Source organism: Onychomys torridus, chromosome 11 (assembly GCF_903995425.1).
Source record: "Onychomys torridus chromosome 11, mOncTor1.1, whole genome shotgun sequence".
In the NCBI taxonomy this organism is placed as follows: Eukaryota; Metazoa; Chordata; class Mammalia; order Rodentia; family Cricetidae; genus Onychomys; species Onychomys torridus.
In genome coordinates this window covers 15,560,973-15,585,459 of record NC_050453.1, presented here as the reverse complement: position 1 = coordinate 15,585,459, position 24,487 = coordinate 15,560,973, and the positions used below count along the sequence as shown (strand labels likewise).

Sequence of the window (24,487 nt, the reverse complement as noted above, 5' to 3'; positions counted from 1 at the left end):
TGTGTCTTAATTCTCTGTATATATATTTTAAATTTGGTATCTGTCTGTTAAAATTATAAAAGTTCTAAATTTTAAATTTTTTTCTATTTTACTGAAAACAGGTTTTTCATACAATATGTTCTGATTATGATTCTCCTCCCCCAACTCCTCCAAGATCCTCTCCACCTCCCCTCTTATCTGAATCTACACCTTTGTGACTCTAATTAGAAAACAGTAGGCATATAAATAATAATAATAATAATAATAATAATAATAATAATAGTAATAATGTAAGGTAAAACAAACTAGAATAGAACAAATCAATCAAACAAACAGAAGAGAAAGAGCCAAAGAAAAAGCTTGAGAAACACACAGATACAGAGACACATGTTTGTACACACAGGAATTCTGTACAAACACACAGATACAGAGACACATGTTTGTACACACAGGAATCCTGTATAAACACACAGCTGAGCCATAACATTTATGCAAAGGAATTGTAAGGCTTAAAACAAACAAACAAACAAAAACCCCGACAAAACATTATGAGATAAAGAACCTCCAAAAATGTTTCTGTTGGTCATATACAGATCTTTTCAGTTTCTTGGGGTTCCATTTATTAATTGTTAGTTTTGGTGCCTATGCTATCAGTGTTCTGTTCAGAAAGCCTTTCCTGTGCCAGTGAGTTCAAGATTATTCCCTGCTTTCTCTTCTTTCAGACTCAGTGTATCTGGGCTTATTTGGAGTTAAGTTTTGTGCAGGTGATACGGTGTAGGCCACCTGCATTCTTCTACATGTACCCATCTGATTTGACCGGCACTATTTGTTAAAGATGCTGTCTTTTTACAGTGTGTATTTCTGGCTTTTTTTTAAATCAAAAATTAGCTGTCTGTAGGTTTGTGGGTTTATATCTTGGTTTTCAAGTTAATTCCATTGATCAGTATGTCTGTTTTTGTGCCAATATCATGCTGTTTTTATTACTATAACTCTGTAGTACAATTTGAGATGGAGATGGTGATACCTCTAGCAGTTCTTTTATTATCCAGACTTGTTTTAGCTATCTTTGTGTTGTGTGTGTGTGTGTGTGTGTGTGTGTGTGTGTGTGTGTTTCCACATGAAGCTGAAAATTGTCCTTTCAAGTTCTATGAGGAATTGTGTTGGAATTTTAATGGGGATAGTATTGAATCTGTAGATTGCTTTTGGCAAGATGGCCATTTTTACTTTATTAATCCAACTGATCTATAAGTGTAGGAGATCTTTTAATCTTCTGATATATTCTTCAATTTCTTAAAATTTTTATTATTTAAGTTTTTCACTTGCTTGGTTAGAGCTACCCCAAGATATTTTATATTATTTGAGGCTATTGTGAAAGGTGTTGTTTTCCTGATTTCTTTCTTGGTCCATGTGTTGTTTGCATATAGGAAGGCTACTGATTTCTGTGTATTAATTTTGTACCCTGCTACTTTTCTGAAAGTGTTTATGAGCTGTTGTAGCTGGAAGGTTCCTCTGGTTCTGCCTGGCCCCATGGTCCCACAGCCGCTTATAAAATAACCATTCAGAGGCTTATATTAATTACCAATTGTATGGCCTATGCAGGCTTCTTGCTAGCTAGCTCTTATAACTTAACCCATTTCTATTAATCTATGTTTTGCCACATGGCCGTGGCATTACTGGTCTGCTGGCATCTTACTTCACCTTAGGTGGTTCCTGGCATATCTTTCTCCTCTCCTTTCTTCTCTCTGTATATCTGCTTGGATTTCCCACCTATCTCTAAGCTGCCTTGCCATAGATCAATGTAACTTTATTTATCAGCTAATCAGAGCAATACATATTCACAGCATACAGAAAGACATCCACAGCATACTGTAGGGATTTCCTGGTGCAAATAAAGATACTTTGGCTCCTCCCTTTCCAGTTTGTATCCCCTTGATCTTCTTCAGTTGTCCTATTGCTCTAGCTAAGACTTCAAGTAGTACTGTAGTGAACAGGTATGGAGAGAGTGGACATCCTTGTCTTGTTCCTGATTTTAGTGGAAATACTGTGAGTTTCTCTCCATGTATAATGATATTGGCTGTGGGCTTGCTGTCTATTACCTTTATTATGTTGAGGTATGTCCTTTGTATGCCTAGACTCTCTAGGACTTTTGTCCTGAAGGGGTGTTGATTTTGTCAAGGTCCTTTTCTGCATCTACTAAGATGATCATGTGGTTATTGTCTTCAATCTGTTTATATGGTGGATTGCATTTATTGATTTATTAATTGAACTATCCTTGCATCTCTGGGATGAAGCCTACTTGATTATGGTAGATAATCTTTTTGATGTGTTCTTGGATTCAGTTTGCAAGTATTTTATTGAGAAATTTTGCATCTATGTTCATAAGAGAAATTGGTCTGTAACTCTCTTTCTTTGTTGAGTCTTTATGTGGTTTACATATCAGGGTAGCTGTGCCTCATAAAAAGTATTGAGCAGTGTTCCTTCTGTTTCTATTTTATAGAATAATCTGAGTATTGACATTAATTCTTTGAAAGTCTGGTATAATTCTGTGCTAAAACCACCTGGCAGACTTTAGTTATTGCTTCTAATTAACTAGGGGTTATAGGTCTGCTTACATGGCTTATTTGATCTTGTTTTAACTTTTATAAGTGCTATGTATCAAGAAAATTATTCATTTCTTTTAGATTTTCCAATTTGGTGGAGTATAGGTTTTTAAAATACATCTTTATGATTCCCTGGATTTCCTCAGTGTCCTCTAATTTTGTTAATTTGGATCTTTTCTCTCCACCTTTTCATAAATTTGGCTAAGGCTTTGTCAATCTTAGTGATTTTTCTCAGAGAACCAACTCTTTATTTCCTTGACCGTCACTCTCTCTCCCCAACATCTCCATTCCCCAGTCTCCTCCCCAGATTTGTTGCAGATCTTCAGCTTTGCTCTCCCTCCCTTTCTGCTCCCATCCCCAGGGTCTACGCAAACCCTGGCACACCCAGATTTCCTTCATATGTGGACTCTCTTAGCTCCCCACCCTCCTATTTGTAGTGTCAGTTCCCAACACCTAGAAACACTTTCTATCTAGGACCCCCAGTGGCCACACCTGGCAGGATCTCAGAAACATTCCCTACCAGGAAACCCAAAGCCACCAAACTTTGTTAATAACCAGAGGAAGCAACAGAAACCAAGGAACAAACACCCACCCACAAAAGACAAGACTTGATGAATTGCAATCCTCTCAAATCCAGATGCTTCAGATTTATCGTAAAAACACAATCAATAACAGTCACGGCAACGTGTCTCTACTAGACCCAAACCACCCTGCTATAGCAGGTCTTGAGAAGTTCAGTATAGCTAAAGCATAAGACAAGGACAACAAACCATCTAGCATGAGTATGGTCAAGTGCTGTGGGTGGTCTTTCTGTGTGCTGTGAATATGGGTTGCTACCATTGGTTAATAAAGAAGCTGCTCTGGCCTATGGCATGACAGGTTATAGCCAGGTGGGAAATCTAAGCAAAGATTTGGGGAGAAGAAAGGCGGAGTCAGAGATGCCATTCAGCTGTCCAAGGAGCAACATACCAGCAGACCAGTAACGCCACAGCTACATGGCAATGCACAGATTAATAGAAACCAGTTAATTTAAGATGAAAGAGCTAGCTAGCAAGAAGCCTGAGCCATTGACCAAACAGCTTGTGATTAATATTAAGCCTTTTCATGATTATTTTATAAGCAGCTGCTGCCCAGGCAACCCAGGCAGGACAGAGAAACTTCAGCCTACATTTAAGAGGATATAGATAAATCTATTAATGACATTTATGGAAACACAGACAGAAGTGGAGTGAAATGAAGGAAACTGTTCAAGACACGAAAGTGGAAACGGAATCGATCAAACCCAAACTGAGGGAAAACTGGAAATGCAGAGTGTAGGAACTCAAACAGGAACCTCAGAGGCAAGCCTCCCAACAGAGTTCAAGAGATAGAAGAGAAGCTCAGGCATTAGAGACAAGACAGAAGAAATGGATACCTCAGTCAAAGAAAATGTCAAATCTGAAAAAATCCAGGCACAAAACATTCAAGAAGTCTGCGATACTATGAAAAGACCAAATCTGTGAACAGTAGGAGTAGAGGAAAGAGAAGAAACCTAGGCCAAAGGGTCAGAAAGTATTTCCACAAAATCAGAAGAAAATTTCCCCAGCCTAAATAAGGCAATAGCTAAAAGGTACAAGATGCATACAGAACATCAAATAGACTGGACCAGAAAAATTCCCCATGATACTTAATAATTAAAACATTTAACGTACAGAACAAAGAAAGAATATTATAAGCTGAATTTATTTATTTATTTTTTTGTTTTTGTTTTTTGTTTTTTGTTTTCTGAGACAGGGTTTCTCTGTGTAGCTTTGCGCCTTTCCTGGAACTCACTTGGTAGCCCAGGCTGGCCTCGAACTCACAGAGATCCGCCTGGCTCTGCCTCCCGAGTGCTGGGATTAAAGGCGTGTGCCACCACTGCCCAGCTAGAATTTATTTTTAAAAAGCTATAATAAATCTTAAATGTGTTCATCTATCAAATTAGCTTTAAAATTTATTAAGTGCTATTTATAAGGACTTGTGTGGAGAAGTAGAATGCTCTCTTTGCCCCCCACCCCCACCCCGTGTGTGTGTGTGTGTGTGTGTGTGTGTGTGTGATGTGTATGATGTATGTACATGTTCAAGTGAGTGGGCATATAGAGGCCAGGATTCATGTTGGATATTTTTCTCTTTTGCTCTCCACCTTACTTTGTGAGATAGGTTTCTCACTGAACTTGGAGTTTATTGATTCAATTAATCTTGTGGACAGTGAGCTCTAGGGATCCACCTGTTTCTACCTCCTTAGCTCTGGGATTACAGATTATATGATGTGTTGGAGTTTCCTAACTCAGGACCTTATGCTTGTATGACAAGCACTTTACCTAGGAGCTGTCATCCCAGGCCCCTCCTCCTTTTTTGCTAGTGCTGGAGATTAAAGGTCTTGCGTATGTTAGGCTATTGCTCTGTTATTGAGCTACATCAGTGGACCTGTTTTTATCTTTTAATTTTGAGACAGAATTTAATTAAGTTATCAGGCTGGCTTTTAATGCAGTGTGCGGTATATGCTAGCTTTTATCTTGCTCCTGGAAAGCTTGGATTATAGGCTGCTTTTTAAGAAAACTTTGCCGCACAGTCTCAGAAATTAGTAAGTAAAGCAGGTACACACACCAACACTTAGAGGTATTTCTTTTTTGAAGGCGAAATATTTTTATGAAAGTTACTTCACTCCATATTAAAATGATTAGTATAATAAAGCAGTGTTCTGTAAAAACAATAAAAACTGGTTTTTCCCATGAGATTAGAGATTAGTGTCATTAATCAGCTTAGTTTTCCGTAGTGGCCATCCACCTTTATTTTAAGTTAACCTGTTGGAATATATAGTCTACAGTTAACACATTTGTAACTACTTTTAGATTTATTCTTTTACATCATTGCCAGTAAAACTTCTGTTTAAAAAATTGGCAGTTATGCTCCAGAACAGAACAGAGAGAGTGTGTCCTTAGAGGCCCAGCAGATTTAGTCACTTCAAAAGGACTTTCTTTAATATGGTGTCTTCCATCTCTCTTCTTAACTCATTCCAGATCTAGAACGTAACTGCTTATTAAGGGGTACTGTGGACTTAAATCTTCCTTCTTAGGAATTCCATTTTATACTTAGGAAAAGGTGAGGTCACATCCTCAGCCTCTCACTCAGTTTTGCTCTGGAGTGATGTGCTGGCAGGGAGAGTTCGGAGCAGCAGGCACGGCTTAAGAATGCTAGTGTACAGGAAAGTCCTTATTAGGGAACTTCAAAGGTTGCTTTGCCTAGTCAGCAGTCTGGATCAGTCCTGGAAGAGGCTAAAGTATAAGCCAGAATTTAGAATGATTTTTTTGTGTGAAAAAGAACTCTATCTCACGTGAGATCAACTCTAATCAGTTCTACCTTCACATCTTGCTTCCTCTGTGTCTGACTGGCGTCTCCTGACTCAGCCTTCCTCTTCCCAGAATTTTTCTTATTTGCTTATTCTGCCTATACTTCCTGCCTGGCTGCTGGCCGATCAGCATTTTATTTACTACAATGTACTACAGAGATGCCTGCATTCCAGTGTTGATTGCAGCCCCCGAACCCCAGCAGTCATTGTGTAATTTCTTGACTCTTGTCTGACTGGAGACGAGAACCTGAACTGAGAACAAAGCCAGGAGCTGTGGTGCACACCTTTCATCCATCCCGAGGAGGCTGAGGCGGGAGAGGTGGAGACCAGCTGGGCTTTCATTTGGAGCCTTTATGGGGATGGTAGATGGGGACCAAGTATTCCCATTTCTGTTACCATGCTAATCCAACTTGCCTTACTTAAGTAAAAATGCTTGGAAATCTAGTTGTAGGGCTATGGTAGGCCCAGACTTTTTCCAGACCTGGTGGATTCTTACTAGGATCTCCAATTTTACTGTCTAGTAGCTGTTTTCTCAGAAATCATTTTATTTCCCTGTTAGTTTCCTAGGAGCAGGAGCCGACTACCAGTCATCAGGAGGTTATCAGTGGTACGGACTCTTGACAGTTTGTTTATATCATGTATACTTCAGATGTGAGCCGCAGGAAGTCAGCATGTACACAGGCTTCATCTACCAGTCAGTTCGTGTATATATTTTGCATTGGAAGGAATGCTGTAGATTCTGTCACCCAAAAGTTTATCATCTCGGAAGCAGTGTAGCTAGACTTAGAGATTTGGCTGTACTCATGCGTATCTTTTCACTTCCATCCTCAGGATGTTGAGAGCCATTGAAATGTTGCTCATATGTAATGTAAATAACTGTATACTACTATATCAATAACTGCTTACTGTATAAGTAAAAAGTTCCTTTTTAGCTCATAGTTTAGAGGCTGAAAATCTAAGATCTAGCTGTTCAGTTTCTGGTAGTGTTTTGGCTGTATCACAGATGGAAGGAAAGAGGACCAGGTGTGTGGGTGTGTGCGTGCTCATGCATGTGTGGTATAGCTTTATAGTAACCTACTATTGAGAGAAATAACTATGTATAAGACCATCGTTCATCTCTTCCATAGGTGGTGCCCATTGCCTCAAAAGTCGTAATGAGCTATCATCTTAGAAGGGCTAGTACCAGAATAGCATACAATTTGCAAACTTTCAATGGATGTAGAGAAAGAAGTCATTGACACATTTGGTATGAATTGATTAGTACAGCTGATGGATGATGTTGCTTTGCATGCTGTGAACGTGTTGCTCTGATTGGTTAATAAATAAAATGCTGATCAGCCAGTAGCCAGGCAGGAAGTATAGACGGAATAAGCAGACAAGGAGAATTCTGGGAAGAGGAAGACTGAGTCAGGAGTCACCAGCCAGACACAGAGGAAGAAAGATGTGAAGGTAGAACTGAGAAAAGGTACCAAGCCATGTGGATAAACATAAATAAGAATTATGGATTAATTCAAGTGTAAGAGCTAGTCAGTAATAAGCCTGAGCCAATGGCCACACAGTTTGTTAATAATATAAGCCCCTGTGTGTTTACTTGGGTCCAGGTGACTGCGGGACCACAGGTGAGAGGAATTTGTCCTGACTGTGGGCCAAGTGGGACACAGGAGAAAACTTTTAGCTACATACAGCCATTGCTGAAAACAACAAACCACCTAGAAGTGGAATTGTTATACTATCCAGCAGTCCCATTTGATATTTATGTAAAGGAAATGTAATCAACATACTACAGAGATGCCTGCACTCCAGTGTTTATTGTAGCATGTTCACAGTAGTCAAGATCTGGACCCAGCTGATGGTTGAATGATTAAAGAAGATGTCACACACACACACACACACACACACACACACACACACACACACACACACACGGGATGTTATCAGACATAAGAATAATGAAATGCTGTCATTTGTGGCAACGTGGATGGAACCTGAGGACAATGTGCTTAGTGAAATACACCAGGCACAGAAAAAAAACATTGTTCCCAGTCATTTGTGGAAGCTAAAAAGGCTCAGTTCATAGAATGGGAAAGATGGGGAGAAAAAGGGTAAAGGGAAGGGAGAAATAGTGGTCACTGAAGTGGGAGAATGGGAGGAGGGTAGAGAACCCAAAGATGGCTGGGTAGGAAGGAGTCTGTAGTACAGGGGGAGACTGTAGTCCACCACAGTTTGCCGTGTATTTCAGAAGCACTGAAACGTGTAGAATTGTGGCGTGGCACAGGTCTTAGAAATGCTAGTTGCAGCATTAACTACCATTTACTAGTGCATAGATATGCTGGTTGTTTTGTTGTTTATGGGTTTTACAATCCATTACCATTGTAAATCTGCTAATTAGGCTTAGAAGAGTTTTTCTGTATTTGGGTCAACTTTGGATGTTACTTGTTCTTATTTCCTGTTCCTACCTGCATTATGATCACCAAAGGGGGAACTTCCATGGCTAAAGCTGACTTGCAGGTCGGCTAGTTCTTTAGTGTTTGTAGATACCTGCTGGTTTAGCCTTGCTTAGTTCTTCTATTTCAGCTTCCCTGGGTTCTACATTGATGATGTTCCTGGCATCTGTCTGATCCTCACACTGTCCAGAGTAGAGCTGTGTTCATGCTCTCTCTCCTTCCTTTGGATGAATTTTAAAATCAACTTGTTGGCTTAAAAAATGGGTTTCTTTCATTGGGATAATATCAGATCAACCAAAGAACTTAGACACATTCTTCCTTGGATTGATCACAATGTGGTTTATAACTTCAGAAGAGAGATGGGAACTTTTCATATACTTTTTGTTCTTAACATCTAGGGCCTCATTCATCTTAGTTGTGCTCTTTTTACTTTTTAGTTGGACTCAAGGTCTCACTAAGCTGCCCAGCCGAGCTTTAAACTCACTTTGTAACTCAGAGAATCTGCCCGTGTCAGCTTCTTGAATAGCTGGGATTACAGGCCAATGCTTAAAAAAAAAAAAAAAAAAAAAAAGGTTTGTCAATTTTTAATAATTATACTAGTTTAAAGAATGTCTTAATTTATTCTTTTATAATTTCATGTATTTTGATCATATTTTCCCCTCCTCCAACTTCTTTCAGAACATTCCCCAATTTCTTACCCACCCAACTTCATGTTCTTTCTCTTTTTTTTTTTTTTTTTTTGAGACAGGGTTTCTCTGTGTAGCTTTGCGCCTTTCCTGGAACTCACTCTGTAGACCAGGCTGGCCTCAAACTCACAAAGATCTGCCTGCCTCTGCCTCCTGAGTGCTGGGATTAAAGGTGTGTGTCACTAATGCCTGGCTTCTTTCTCTCTCTTAAAAAGAAAAACAAACAAACAAAAAAAACCCCTAAAATCAAACCAAAACACAAACAAAAAAATGGAGTCAGATTTGCATTGGCAGACTACTCATGAGCATTGGGCCTGCATAGAAAAAAGCTACTTTTTCCTCTGCCAGCAGCTATCAGTTACAAATAATTTCTTGGCCGGGGGTGGGACTTCATGCCCACTTTCCTTCCTCCATGCTGAGATTTTGTCTGGCTTGAGCTTGTGCATGCTATTACAATTTTTGTGAATTAATTTTTGTGTCTGCTCTATTGTATCTGGAAAATGCTGTCGCTGAAGTCATCTACCAGTCTTTCCTCCCCCTCTGTGTAGGTCTCATTTAATACTGAGCTCTTCAGAGTTCTCATTTCTGCACCTTGGCCAATTGTGTGTCTCTGTGCTAATTACCATCTTACCAGAAGAAGCAGCTTCTCTGATGAGGGTTGGGTATACACACTGGGTATAGCAATATGTCATTAGGAGTCATTTATCAGAGAAACAGTAATGGGTTTTTCTAGGGCCATGATCTCTCTAGTCTCAGGCTCTTAGCCTCACTGACAAGTGTCAGGTATGGGTTTGTTTCATGGGATAGGCTTTGAATCCAATTTTTGGAAAGTGTTCGTTAACCCCATTGTTGTATCAGTAGGTATATCTTGCAGGTAGGTTGCTATTGTTATTGTAGTTCACAGGGCTTGTAACTGGGTGAAACTGATGATTATTTTCCTTCTCCAGTAGCTTATAACACCTTCCAGAATGCTAGCCAGTAGAGGTGAAGCTTCTAGTTAGTACAGGCTCATTTTCTTCATTCTTTCTACCATAGTTATGTGGTGGCTTCAGCAATAGTTGTGTGTGGGTAACCAGTAATTGGTAATAGTCTGTAAATGTTTGAGGGGTAGTGGTCTGTGGATCCCTTTGATCAACTAGTTAAAAAGATGTAACCATTTCCTAGAACTGGGAGTTTTATTTTGTAGCATGTGATGTCTAGTTGGGGTATTGTCTTCCCATTATATGCTAACTTCATTTAAACTTCTTTTATATATTTCATTAAGCTTCTGCAGTAGAAGGTTTCCATATGGCTTTTCAAAAAGCCTTTATTGTTAGTTATTCTTCCCCATACTCCCCCCTTTTCTGACCTTCCATTTACCACCATATTTAATCTTCCTGTTGTAATTTTCGCTTTACACTTTTATAATAGTATATTTTTTTCTCCTTTCTTGGAAGACTCCCCCCACGTCACCCCAGTCCTTTACTAATTATAACCTCTGTGGGTATTCTGAATGAAACACACATATCTAAAGCATGAACACTAACAGCCACGTATAAGGAAAAACATTCAGTGTTTATCTATCTGGGACTAGGTTACTTCACTCAGGATTATTGTTTCTGATTCTCTCTATTTACCTGAAGATTTCATAATTTCATTTTTCTTAACAGCCAAAAAATATTTCATTGTATAAATGTGTTACATTTTCATTATCCATTTATGAGTTGACAGGTGTCTTAGCTGTTTCCAATTTCTGACTATTATAAAAAGAACAGCAGTAAACATGGATAAGCAAGTATCTCTGTGATAAGATGTAGAGTCCTTTGGAGATGTGCCCAAGAGATGAATTGGAAGCTTTTTTGAGGAACCTCCAAACTGATTTCCATAGGCTGTCTTAATTACTTTTCTGTTGTTGTGATAAAACACTATGATCAAGGCAACTTATAAAAGAAAGTGTTTAATTTGGGGCTTACAGTTTCAGAGGTTAGAAGAGTTCATGACCATCATGTCAAGGAGCATGGCAGCCAGGCATGGCATGGCGCTTGTTAAATAGCTGAGAGTTTATGTCTTGAGACACAACCATAAGGCAGAGAGCTAGCTAACTGGAAGTGATGTGGGTTTTTGAAACCTCAAAACCCGTCTTCAGTGATACACATTCTTCAACAAGGCTGCACCTCCTGATCCTTCCCAAACAGTTCCACCAGCTGGGGACCACGCCTTCAAACATAAGCACCTGTGAGGACATTCTCATTCAGACCATCACAGTGCAGAGACTGTACCAGTTTGCACCTCCGCCAGCACTGAGTGTTCTACTTTCTCCACATACTCACCAGCATCTGCTGTCATTTGTTTTATTAATCTTGGCCGTGCTGATGGAGCTAGATGAAATCTCAAAATAGTTCAAATTTGCATTTCTCTGATGGCTTAGAATGTTGAACATTTTATTTTAAATGTTTTTCAGCCAGTTGTGTTTCATCTTCTGAGAACTTTCTGTGGAGTGCTATAATCCATTTTTAATCGGGTTATATGTTGTTTTGAAATTTAGTTTTTTAGTTCTTTGTATAGACCATGTACTAACCTTATTAGCTATATAGTTGATAAAGATTTTCCCCATCCTGTAGGCTGCCTTTTTACTCAAATTAATGGCATCTTTTGCTGTATAAAACCTTTTTAGTTTTATGAGGTCCCCTTTATTATTTGTTAGTCTTAATGCCTGTTCAGAAAGTCTATTATTACTTTGCCAAAGGGTTCAGGGATATTCTCTACTTTCTCTTCTATCAGACTCAAGGTATCCAGTATTATGTTGAGGTCTTTAATCCATTTGGGATTGAGTTTTATGCACGGAGTTAGATAAAATCTATTTTCATTTTTCTAACATGCAGCTGTCCAGTTTTACCAGCACCAATTTTTGAAGATGCTGCCTTTTTTCCAGTGTTTATTTTTGGCTTCTTTGTTAGAAATCTGATAGCTGTGTGTATGTGGACTTATGCCCAGGACTTCAATTCTATTTCATTGATCAAAGTGTCTGTTTTTAGACCAGTATCATTCTGTTTTTATTGCTATAGCTCCATAGAACAGCTTAAAATAAGGCATGGTGATACTTTCAGCAGTTCTTTTATTGTTTAGGATTTTTTTTTTTTGCTTTCTTGCTTTGTTTTTGTATTTCCCCATGAAGTTTAAGATTATATTTTCAATTTCTGTGAAGAATTGTGTTGGAATTTTGAAGAGGATTGCATTGAATGTGAAGTTTTTGGTGTGATGGACAGCTTCACAATATCATTTTTACCAATCCATGAGCATGGGAGGTCTTCCATTTTTCTGATGCTGTCCTTTTTTTCAGAGCTGAGGACTGAACCCATGGAGATCTCTCAAAGCTAGATGTGGGGAAAGAATGCTAGTTAGGGAGCTCCAAGAGGAGAGGCATCTTTTTTTTTTTTTTTTTTTGAGCTGAGGATCGAACCCCGGGCCTTGTGCTTGCTAGGCAAGAGCTCTACCAACCTGATGCTGTCTTTAGTCTCTTAAAGTTTTAGTATACAGATCTTTCACTTGCATAGTGAGTGAAAGTTATTCCAAGATGTGCTTTTTTTTTTAGGCTATTGTGAAAGATGGTGTTTCCCTGGTTTTTTGCTCAATCCATTTGTCATTTGTATATAGGAAGGCTACTGACTTCTGTGCATTGATTTTGTATTCTGCTACTTTTCTGAAAGTGTTTGTGAGCTGTAGGGATTTCCTGGTGGAATTTTTAGGGTCACTTATATGCACAATCAGATTATCAGCAAATAAAGATACTTTGGCTCCTCCCTTTCCAGTTTGTATCCCCTTGATCTTCTTCAGTTGTCCTATTGCTCTAGCTAAGACTTCAAGTAGTACTGTAGTGAACAGGTATGGAGAGAGTGGACATCCTTGTCTTGTTCCTGATTTTAGTGGAAATACTGTGAGTTTCTCTCCATGTATAATGATATTGGCTGTGGGCTTGCTGTCTATTACCTTTATTATGTTGAGGTATGTCCTTGTATGCCTAGACTCTCCAGGACTTTTGTCCTGAAGGGGTGTTGATTTTGTCAAGGTTCTTTTCTGCATCTACTAAGATGATCATGTGGTTATTGTCTTCAGTCTATGTATATGGTGGATTGCATTTATTGATTTATTAATTGAACTATCCTTGCATCTCTGGGATGAAGCTACTTGATTATGGTAGATCTTTTTGATGTATTCTTGGATTCAGTTTGCAAGTATTTTATTGAGAATTTTAACATTTATGTTCATTAGGATATTAGTCCATGTTTTTCTTTTTTGTTGTTTCTTTGTATAGTGTTGGTATCTGGGTAATAGTGATTTCATAAAAGAATCTGGAAATGTTTTTTTCCATTTCTGTTGACGATAGTCATCTAGCCCTGTATTTTTTTAAGTTGAGACATTTTTAATTATTGCTTTTATTTCACTAAGGGTTATGGGTCTGTTTAAATTCTTTATTTTATCTTGATGATTTAACTTTGATTAGATTTGTATATGTATTAAAAATTCATTCATTTTTTTCATTCATTTAAGTTTTCCAGTTTGGTAGAATACAGATTTTTAAAGTATGTTGTTATGGTTTTCTAAATATCCTTAGTGTCTGTTATAATCTCTTCCTTTCCATCTCTAATTTTATTAATTTTGATTCTCTCTTTTTGTTAATTTGGCTAAAGGTTTGTCAAGCTTGTTGATTTTCTTTTCAAAGAATTAACTCAGTTTCATTGATTCTTAGTATTTATTCTCCATTCCCCTTTCATTCATTAATTTCAGCCCTCAGTTTGATTATTTTTTCCTGTCTACTCTTTTTGGGGGTTGTTTATTTTTGTTTTTCTAAAACTTTAAAGTGTATTATTAAGCTACAAATATATTTCCATCTTCTTTTATATAGACACTTAATACTGAGAATTTTCTTTTTAGAATTCCTTTTATTTTCATAGATGTTGTGTTTACATTTTCTTCAGTTCTATAAATTTTTAATTTCCTTTTTGATTTCCACATTCACTCAGTTTTCATTCATTAGTCAGTTGTTTAGTTTCAATTATTTTGTGTACTTTCTGCTGTTTCCATTGTTGACACTCAGCTTTAATCCGTGATGGTCAGATAGGATGCAGGATGTTATTTAAATTTTCCTATATTTGTTGAGATTTACTTGGTATCGTAATATGTGTTTAAGTTTTGGAAAAAGTTCTGTTGGCTGTTTAGAAGAAAGTATATTTTTCAGTGTTTGGGTAAATATTCTGTAGAAGTTTATTACTTGTGTTATTTAACTTCAGAGTTACTTTCAGAAATAAAACTTCTGTATTTAGTTTTGTCTAGATGACCTTCCCATTGGGGAAAGTGAAGTATTGAAGCTGCTCATTATCACTGTGGGGGTCAACGTGTGATTTTAGATATGATAGTGTTTTTTGAATTGGGATTCCCTTGTTTTGGTGTCCAGATATTTAGAACTGTAATATCCTCCTGATGGAGTTTTCCTTGATTGAGTATGTAATGTATTTCCCTATCTCCTCTCATTAACTTTTGATTGAAGTCTGTTTTGTTAGATAGTGAAATAGCTATGCCTGCCTGCTTCAGCCAACTTGGTTCTGTTTGCTTAAAGTATCCTTTTTTCATCTTTTTTACACTAAGGTGGTATTTGTTCCTGATGCTGAGGTGTGCTTCTTGAGAGACAGCAGAAAGATGGACCCTGTTTCCTAATCCAGTCTGTTAGTCTGTGTATTTGGGGGAACCAAGACTGTTAGTGTTGAGAGTTAGTGAACAGTGTTTAGTAATTCTCATCATTTTCTTATATTCTTAGGACTCTTTGGTTAACTATTCTAGGATTACTTCTTTATTGCATCTTCTTCAATGTAGTTAACTCTTTCCTTAGACTGATGCTTTCCTTCTGGTGGCCTCTGTAGAGCTGGATTGGTGAACACAAATTCCTTAAATTTGTGCTTATCATGAAACAGTTTTCTTTCGCCTTCAATAATGACTGATTCTTTGCTGGTATGTTAGTCTGGGCTGACTCCTACAGTCTCTTAGGGCTTGTAGTACACCAGTCCAGGCCCTTCTGCCTTTCAGAGTATCCGTTGGAAAGTCACATGTTATTCTAATGGGCTAGTTCTTGTAAGGGACTTGGTCTTTTCCTCTTGCAGCTTTTTAATATACTTTCTTTGTGCTATACACTTAATATTTGATTATTATGTATTGAAGGGAGTTATTTTCTTGTCTATTTCGTGGTCTGTATATTTTGCATCGTGATAGGCTTCTCTTTTTTAAGACTGGGGAAATTTTCTTGTATGATTTCATTAAAAATATATTTTTGTGCCTTTCACTGGTGTTTCTTCCCCTCCTCTATACTTATATTGTTGATAGATAGATAGATTCGGTCCTTTCTGAATAGCTCAGATTTCTTGGATGTTTGTTCCTGAATTTTTTTTCAATTTAACATTTTCTTTGACCACATGATCCATTTCTTTTCCCTTGTCTTCAAGACCTGACATTCTCTCTTTGACTTCATCCAGTCTCTTGGTGAGACTTTCCTCATAGTGTTTTAAATTCTTGAATTCATTTTGAATTTTATATCACTTTGAGTTTTCCTTAGCAATTCTATTTTTTTGTTAAATTCTATTTTCATATCTTAAATTGTTTTTATTATTTTATTCTGTGTTTTTATGGTCTTCATTAAGGTTCCTCTTGTGCTTCATCTAAATTGCTTTTCTCATGGGATATGCCAGTCTGCATGTCAGTTTATGGAGGAAGGCTGTTGTCTTAGTTGTTTTTATGATGGCGTCTATGTATCTGGAGTTAGAACACTGTGGTGTTTCTTTGGTGTGACTATCTGGTCATGCCTCTGTTGGGTGGGTATCAGGTCTTTGTTGTCCCAGTCTGTCAAGTTATGGACCAACTGAATGATGCCTGATTTCCAGTCTTGGAGGCACTCTGAGTCTCAGGGTTTGTAGAACGGCTGGTAGGTGAGCAACAAGAAGAGAGGGTCTCCAGCTGGGTTTCTGGGTCGGACTCCATGACATCCCAGGGACCTGCATGGGGAGGGTGACTGTGAGTGCGGCTGGCTGGTGGGCTGACTCCAACAGGTCTTTCTAGCACTTCCCTAAGCTGAAGTTATGGTTCTGGTTCAGACTTCAGGCCTGTCCAGAGGATACAGTTGATGGCGTTGCTACTAATACTTGTTTGTTGAGACAGAGTCTCATATAGCCCAGGTTGACCTCCAGCTTCAAATGTTGCCAAAGATGGCCTTGAATTCCCCCCTCCGCCCCCCTCCCCCACAGAGTGCTGGAATAGAGAGGCATTGCCACCACCTCACTGGGTTTTCTTCAAGTCATTATTTTATATACTTTTAGTATACAGCTGTCCTTCTACCCCAGAGCGATAAAGCTTAGAGTCTTCACACTGAGCTCTCTACTTTTCTTGAGTTTGTGGACTCTGTAGCTTTAAATCTTTAGGCGTTACTCTTGCACAAAAGTCCTGAAGTGTATAATATGGGCTGCAGTTTTCCATTCTTGTCTCTCTGTCTAATCCTATTCTTATCATCCTGGATTCATAGCATTCTTTAAAATAGTGGTTTTGACCAACTGATGTTAGTCTTTTTGTTTTGTTTTGTATTGTTATTATGGTTTATCCCTTTAAAATATATATTTTGTCATTTCACGAGATGAGGTGAGAAGTAAGTTAAGGCATTTACCTTCTCAAAACGGTCTATAAATAATAACTTAAAAGGAAAACACCAAAGTCAGTTTTCAGGCTTGCTTTTAACACTGGTGTTTTTATCCTCTGAGAACCCAGTCCTTCCTAGTTCTGAGTCTGGTTATCATTCATAAATATCTCCAGTCCTTTGCTCTAGATCCTGGGTATTTTTTTTTTTTCTGCTTTGGGTTTCTGGTCTGTAGTTGCATCCTGTTTGACCTATATGAAGTCCGGTTCAAAGAGCTTTCTTACTTTCTTTGCCTCTGGGTTTTAAGTAGCACACTAGAGTCACATCCGGTTCAATGTTATCAGGAACTCCTATTAAAAGGCATCAAACTTAATGTGGGATCAAACTGAAGACTTTGAGCTCCTTTCTCTAAAAGGCTAATCTTGGTTTCCAGCTTTTGATCTCCAAATGTATGGATCAAGTAGTGGGACTGAAGTTTCCGCCCGCCATTCTCCCCCACTCACTAATACAACAGTGATGCTGAAACAGGAGCTTTCAGGACATCTGTTAGGGGACAGCTGTCGGCCCTGATCCATGTGACAAATCATATTGACAGAAAGGGAAGGGTTTCCGACTATTATTTTTCAAACTTACTTTTTAAACCTGAGAAGAAAATGAGCTCATTCTTAATGCAAACATCTCTCCAGGGCATATATATTCTATGGCTTTTACAAGCTAGGTTTAAAAATGCAAAGATCCTAAACAGGTAATTTTTTCCTTTGATGTATTTTGTTTCTACCAGGCTTAATGTACAGGCTCACCTCTGGCATGGATATCTGATAGGAGCACTTCTGTCAGTTAAATACCTTTTCCACCTATCAATTATGGTTTTCTTTTTCTTTTTTGTAGACAGAAAAACCATGAAAATAAATTAGTTTTAAAAACTCTTACAAGAAATACATAATTATGGGAAACAATAAAGGGCAAGATACAGTTGAAGTTCGGCAGCTCTGTGAGTTAAGAATCTTCTCTCTACAACACATTCGTACCAGTTACTGCCTGACTTAACGCTGGGTTTTCCTTTTTGCTTTCAGGAAAACCTTTAACTTACGCCCTGGGTGTTACCTGTCCACAGCTTCCTGGTGGCTCACCGCTTCTGCCTGCTCCAGCCTTGCTCCGGCAGCTTCCAGGCTTCTGGGCTTCAGAGCTTGTTGTGAAAGCTTGCTGCTTTGGCCTGCTACCCCTGCTTCAGGTGTCAAAAGCTTTTAATTAGCTTGCTTCCTCTAATACCTGGTTCCTTATGTGTCCGTGGAGTCTAGTACAGGGCCCGCAAGGGGAGAAGGCCTGTAGGCAATCCTTTTTCTTTAAAGACTCCTGCTCAGGCTTCTCCTGAAACTCCTGGGAGAAGAATCTCAACTTAGTGCATGATTTGTCTTTGATAGTGCCAGTCTGTAGCCCAAAGGACCCACCGGTGTGGGCATGTCATTACTTATAATCCGTGTCTGTTTCATTGGTTGATACCCAGGATGTACCAGTTTTAAATATTTTGCCTATTGCTGCTCTCTATATAAATTCCATTTTTATCAAGAGCACACTTCTGGCTGTTTAGTAAATGGTTGTAGTGATTTTAGATTGTAGTTTTTAATTAATTAATTTTTTTTAGCAGTGCTGGGAATTGAACCCAGGGTCTCCTGTATGTGAGGCCAGTCCTACCACAGAGCCACACCCCTGATCCTAAAATTACTTTAATAATATAATTGATATTCACAGAATAGTTTTTCAGTTTTCTTGTTAGTTTGAGACATTGTCTTTCTCTGTAGTGCATGCTGGCACGCTGGCCTGGAATGTACTATATAGCCCAGGCCGTCTTCCAATTTGTTTATTTGTTGTTGAGATACAGTCTTGGTGTATAGCTCTGGTTGTATTGGAACTCTCTATATAGACCAAGCTAGTCTTGAACTTGAAGCTGTCCTCTTGCCCCTGCCTACCAAGTGCTGGGGTTATAGGCATGCTCCACCATGACAGACTAGTTTACTGTTTTTTTAAGTGGGGATGATGGAACACCCTGTAGATTAGTGTAGAGATTAAATGAGTAGCATATGTAGTGTGCTTAGCAAGTGTAGTACACATACGTATAGTACAATTTCTTCAGAAATAAGTGTTTTTAGTTTTATTAATAAAAATAATGGTAGATGCTATATAAGAGAAACTTAAGAGAAATATGTAAAACAATAAATGGTCAATAGTAACACAACAATAATGTCCTATTTTCAAAGGTGAGACTTTGAAAGCCCTGGTAGGGGAGCAATATGAGCTAGATTATAGGCTCCATAAATCATACAAAAGATGGATTATCAACAGCCTTATTTCTAGATTTCACCATCTGTGTAGTAGTGTACTTGCAGATGAGAATATTAATCCCTTATACTGTTCCCTATATATTTACCTACATGAGTTACAAAACATTCATCTCTCTAGAATGTATTTACTGAGTGCCTATTGACTCTCAGGTACTAACCGTGTGTTAGTGAATAGAAGTGGTAGAAACCCTACTCCCAAAGAGCTTGTAGGGCAAATAGTAAGTATTGTACACAGTTAGACTACATAGTGTGTATATATATTATATTAAATAACTATGAGAATTAGGGAGAAAAGGAAGCAAAAATGTAATAGAAAGCCTCAAAGGACAGAGTGACATTTCAGTAAGGAAGTGAGAGAGCAGGCTCCGTGGCCCTGTGGAGGTAAAGTATTCTCTAGGTCTTGGGGAAAACAAGTATCAAGTCCTAAGGTGGGATCATGCAAGGTGAGCATTATGGTTTGAGCAAAAGTGAGCTAAACGGTGAGGAGCAGAGGCCAGGGAGGTTAGTGGGCCTTACAGTTTATGGTAAGGACTTTGGCTTTTCTTTTTAACTTTAAGGGAGATAGAAAATCACTAGAAGTTTGGAGCAAAAGAATGATGTCATCTGAAGTACATTTAAGCATGCTGTTTTTGTACTAGTGAGAACAGATTGTGAATGAAGACAGGTAGAAAAGTCAGGTAAGGTATGATGGCAAGGTATATTGGGGCAGAAGAGAAGACAGGGTGAATTTTGACTCTAGCAGAGGTAGGCCAGATTTCTGAATACCATACAAGACATGCAGAACTGCTTGGATATTGAAATCTTATGTAATATAGTGTGGTCATTCTTAGAGGCTATAGCTACACACAGTGATTCACAGGTTGTGTTCAACAGCCAGTTAGAATATTTGTCACATGCTGATCATTTCTGTTTTCTAGGAAGGTTTGCTAGGAATTATCAAAATCATTTCTGATGTGTTAGAAATGTATCCTTTTTTGGTAACTTTTAGCCCATACTATTATACTTTTTTTATGTGTGTGTGTGTGTGTGTGTGTGTGTGTGTGTGTGTGTGTGTGTGTGTGTTGGGCATGGAACCTAGAGCCTTGTGTATGCTATGCAAGTGCTCTACTACTGAGCTACATACCCTACTCTAAGGAAGAATGTTGTAACATGCTGTCCTAGTTAGGATTTCAGTTGCTGTAAAGAGACACCATGACCTCAGCAACACTTATAAAGGAAAACATTAATTGGGGTGGCAGCTTACAGTTTCAGAGGTTTAGTCCATTATCATCATGGTGGGACATAGCTGCATGCAGGCAGACATGATGCTGGAGAGTCAGCTGAGAGTTCTACATCTTGCAGGCAACAGGAAGTGAACTGAGACACTGGGTGTGGCTTGAGCATATATGAGACCTCAAAGCCCACCCCCACAGTGTCACACTTCCTCCAACATGGCCATATCCACTCCAACAAAGCCACACCTCCTAATAGTGCCATTCCCTTTGGGGGCCATTTTCTTTCAAGCCACCACACATGCCATCCTCTTATGTGTCAATTGACTTTGCTACTTGAACATACAGGATCTAAAGTGGGAGTTCTGAGACAACTTTATTTTTGATTTAATTGCCATGAAGAGGGAAATCATTTGTGGTGTGAACAGAGAGGAACAGATCAATAATCACCTTGGGAGCTTCATCATCTTTTTTCATCATGGCATTAATATGATAATTCAGGAATGTTTCTTGAGCTGACTGTTACTTCTCTAAACCACACTTCATTCCAGAGAAGTTTTTAGGCAGCTTATGAAACTCCTTTAAGGTGTACTGTGCAGTAGCACGGTATTCCTTACTGCCATGCACATTGTCGACTCAGTCTCTTGATGGTCCTTACCGTACACTACCACACATCTAGCTAGTGTTCATGTTGTGACCAAGATGAAGGGTATGTGTACCCCACGGAAGAGTTAAAAAGGCAAATAAAAATCTTACCTCTTTGAAGAACTTTAGAAGTAGTTTCATCTTTTAGTATTTTGGTGTCTATCCTCTAATGTATGGCATAGGAATTTATTATTTATTTTACATGTATATATATGTATATGAAAAATAATTATGATCTACAATGTTTTATAAATTATGTTTCACATCATATGGTGAGCTTGAGCTTTTCTCTATCAAATTAGTTTTCTTAACATTTCTCTGGTCACATGAATAATTCTCTTTTGGATCACTATATTTGTCCATTTCCTCTTTAAGAATATCTAAGTCAGTTCTGGTGTTCTACTACTGAAAACCATACTGTGTTGTTTATTGTGACTTACCTTTTATTTGTATGCAGATTTTTTTCAATTGAGGAAATTTCTGTGTCTATGTATATTGTCAAAGTTACAAACTTAAAGCTAGAGATGGAAGAGCTGTTGCTCTTTGGTGCTGAAAGGATTGTAAGACATCCTGGCTGTCCCGTGGTAGTGGTAGATGAACAAGAGGTGGTTAGGAGATGGGGAGAGTGGGTGCTTAAGGTAAAGGTACAGATTAATGGTCACAGCTCACATCTATTGAACAATTAACTGGACCCTGTAGTAGGTACTTTATATGCATAGTATTTATTTTGATCTTTACTACATCTAAGTAAGGTAAGTACATTTATTAAACTCACCATTGATGAGAAAACTGAAACATTGAAAGGCAACTCTTTAAAGAAAAAACCTAGAGTTAGACAGTTAAATGATAAAAACCAATAGTCTGGCTTCAGATTCCATATGGCCACCACCTTCCTGACACCCCCAATAAGTGCTAGCTAAGCGTTGGAGTGCTGAGTGGGTGCTGAGTGGGTGCTGCGCTCTAGCACTGTTAACCTCTCCTGTGGAGCTGCACGAGCCACGGGTTGTTTGGAGTCCAGCATTCTGGGAGTCTAAGAAGGTAATGTAGTGCACCTTCTTACACGTCACTCTCTCAAGGCCTGGAGCAGCACTGCACAACAGATCTGTTCATGCTTCTGAAGTGAAACTTTATTTTGGCTTTTTAAGACAGGGTTTTTCTCTGTAGTCCTGGCTGTCCTGGAACTCGCTCTGAAGACCAGGCTGGCCTTGAACTCACAGAGAGCTGCCTGTCTCTGCCTCCTGAGTGTTGGGATCAAAGTCGTGCATCACCACTGCCTGGCTAAGCATGCTTGTTTTTACAATAACAACAAAACAACCCAAAACAAAAACTAATAATCTGGTTTCAGCACAGACTGCTAAGTGAGTTAGGATATGTTTTGGTTTTTGGAATTGCATTTGAGAGATTGTAGGCCTGTGTGAAATCTTAGCACAGTGCCCAGCATTTAGACACTTGGATGTGGTGTTGTCGGGCATGTGGAGGTTAGAGGACAACTTGGCAGTGAGTTCTTATCTTCTGCCTTGTTGATGCAGGGTCTCTTGTTTCTGCTGCTGCACTGTGTCCTTCAAACTATCCGGCCTGGAAGCTTCTGGGCGAGCCTCCTACCCATACCTCCCATCTCGCCGTATGAATCCTGAGATTACAGATGCGCACCACTGAATCAGGCTTTTTACATGGGTCACAGGGATCAGTTGAGCTCAGTTTGTTAGGCTTGCTTGTGTGGCGAGATTTTTTTACTGAGCCATCTTCCTGGCACGTCCCCACCATCTTGTTCGCTGATGTAACCTTACGGCAGCCATTGAGAAAGGTACAATGATTTTAGCCGCGTCACCACGCTACTTTAATGACACTCTCATCTGGGTACAAATTTGTTAAGTGCCCTTAATATGCACATTTGCTACTCAAGTTCATTTAAGAATTAGAGCTTGAACTTAAACCTGTTTTTTAGCCTTGGAAATTTTCTCTTGAATTGTAAAGATCTGTACACATGTTCTTCCCTTCATGTTAGGATACTATGTTGTTAGCTTCAAATTACTATAACAGAATAACTCAAATAATTCACTTATAAAAAGGGAAACTTGGGTTGGGGATTTAGCTCAGTGATAGAGCACTTAAGGCCCCGAATTTGGTCCTCAGCTCCAAAAAAAGAAGAAAAAAAAATTATCTTGGCTTATGGTTTCGGACATTTCAGTATTAATCGATTAGCTCTCTGCTTTCGGGCCTGTGGTGAGGTAGCATATTGTTCTGGGAGTGTGTGGCAATAAAACTACCCACCTGATAGGAAGAAAGGAGGGAGGAAATGATGAAGTCAGTCTAGAGTCCCATAGACCCCACAACTTAAAGACACAAAGCTATTATTAAGACTTTAAGACTTCTGCTGTCATCCAAAGTGCTGTGCTGGGGACCAAACTTTTATCATCACAGAGACCTTTGAGGGCACCTCGTATCCAAACTAAAGCAGATAGTGATTATTTTCTCCACTGGTGCCTCAGATACCAGAAATGTTGGTGAATATCTGCCTGCCTTTTCTGTATTTTAGTTCTAGCCCTGTAACAAAACCAGGATGGAAGGGCCCTAAAGAGATTATGTAGTTAAATGGAAACAGTGTTAGGAACAGAAATGTAATCAGTTTGTTGACAGTGAGAATAGTCTTATTTGTACTTGGCAGTATTTTGATCTGTAACTGGATACATAAAATACAGAAGCATTGGCTGCTTTTTTATTGGAAAGGATGTGGATAGTCCACAGCTTGTGAAACTGTTAGCCATAATTGCTCTTGGGTGGGAACTGGGGAGGAAGGGAAAGAATGAATTGGAATACATGCATAGGGGATCAGAGTGTGTGGAGTAAAGAGCACCGTCATCTTCAGCTCATGTCACAGTGCTTGATTCCCACAGAACATCTCTCCTGTGGGAACTGCATTCCTTGTATCATCGTGCTGGAATCTGGCATGCATTATCTCCTAAGATCTACTGTTTTTCTATTGTGCATTGGTCAGTTTCTTAGTAATAGATGATGAGTTTAAATTCTTGAGCAGGAAACTTGGAAAGGAAGATAATAAGCAGCAGACACTGTTCACAAATAAAATTACTTGTTTGACATGTTAACTAATATAAATTTTAATTTGACATTTAATTTAGGATCTTAGAATTGAGCGGCATTGAAATAATTGATAATTGGTATTTTTTTCTTACAGAAAGGAAAATGGAAATGGGAAAAATATTTTTTGGCCATACTTTAAAAGTTGTATTTCCTTTTATCCTTTCTAGGTTGCTGTAGTTAAACTAAAAAATGCAGATAAAGTATTTGCCATGAAAATTCTGAACAAGTGGGAAATGCTGAAAAGAGCTGAGGTGAGTCTTTATTCTTGGTGAAACTTGACAGCCCTAGGTTTTTAATTTAAGTGATTTTAAAACCTGCTGGTGGTAAAACTTGAACATAGATGTTGAAGTACTTTTGTGAGCTTATGCATCATCTGAATACACAGCAGGACAGACTCAGATTATTAGTGCATTTAATTATTTCACCAAAATTAATGTTGTGTGTTTGTAAAAACGTAATTTCAAAATGA

The 24,487-nt window shown here is 38.6% G+C and overlaps 1 protein-coding gene across 21 annotated transcripts in view; it reads left to right on the top strand.

Moving 5' to 3' along the window:
- Positions 1-24,487, top strand: part of Cdc42bpa (CDC42 binding protein kinase alpha) — a 206,671-nt gene that overhangs the window by 49,357 nt on the left and 132,827 nt on the right. For 19 of the 21 annotated variants that reach the window (XM_036201790.1, XM_036201799.1, XM_036201801.1 and 16 more), the window contains exon 3: positions 24,186-24,269. In XM_036201790.1, coding sequence (XP_036057683.1) covers positions 24,186-24,269 — 84 coding nt within the window. Of the gene's footprint in view, positions 1-17,616; positions 17,716-17,797; positions 17,956-24,185; positions 24,270-24,487 lie in introns of those variants that run through there. The other 2 variants (XM_036201803.1, XM_036201804.1) reach the window with 2 other exon arrangements.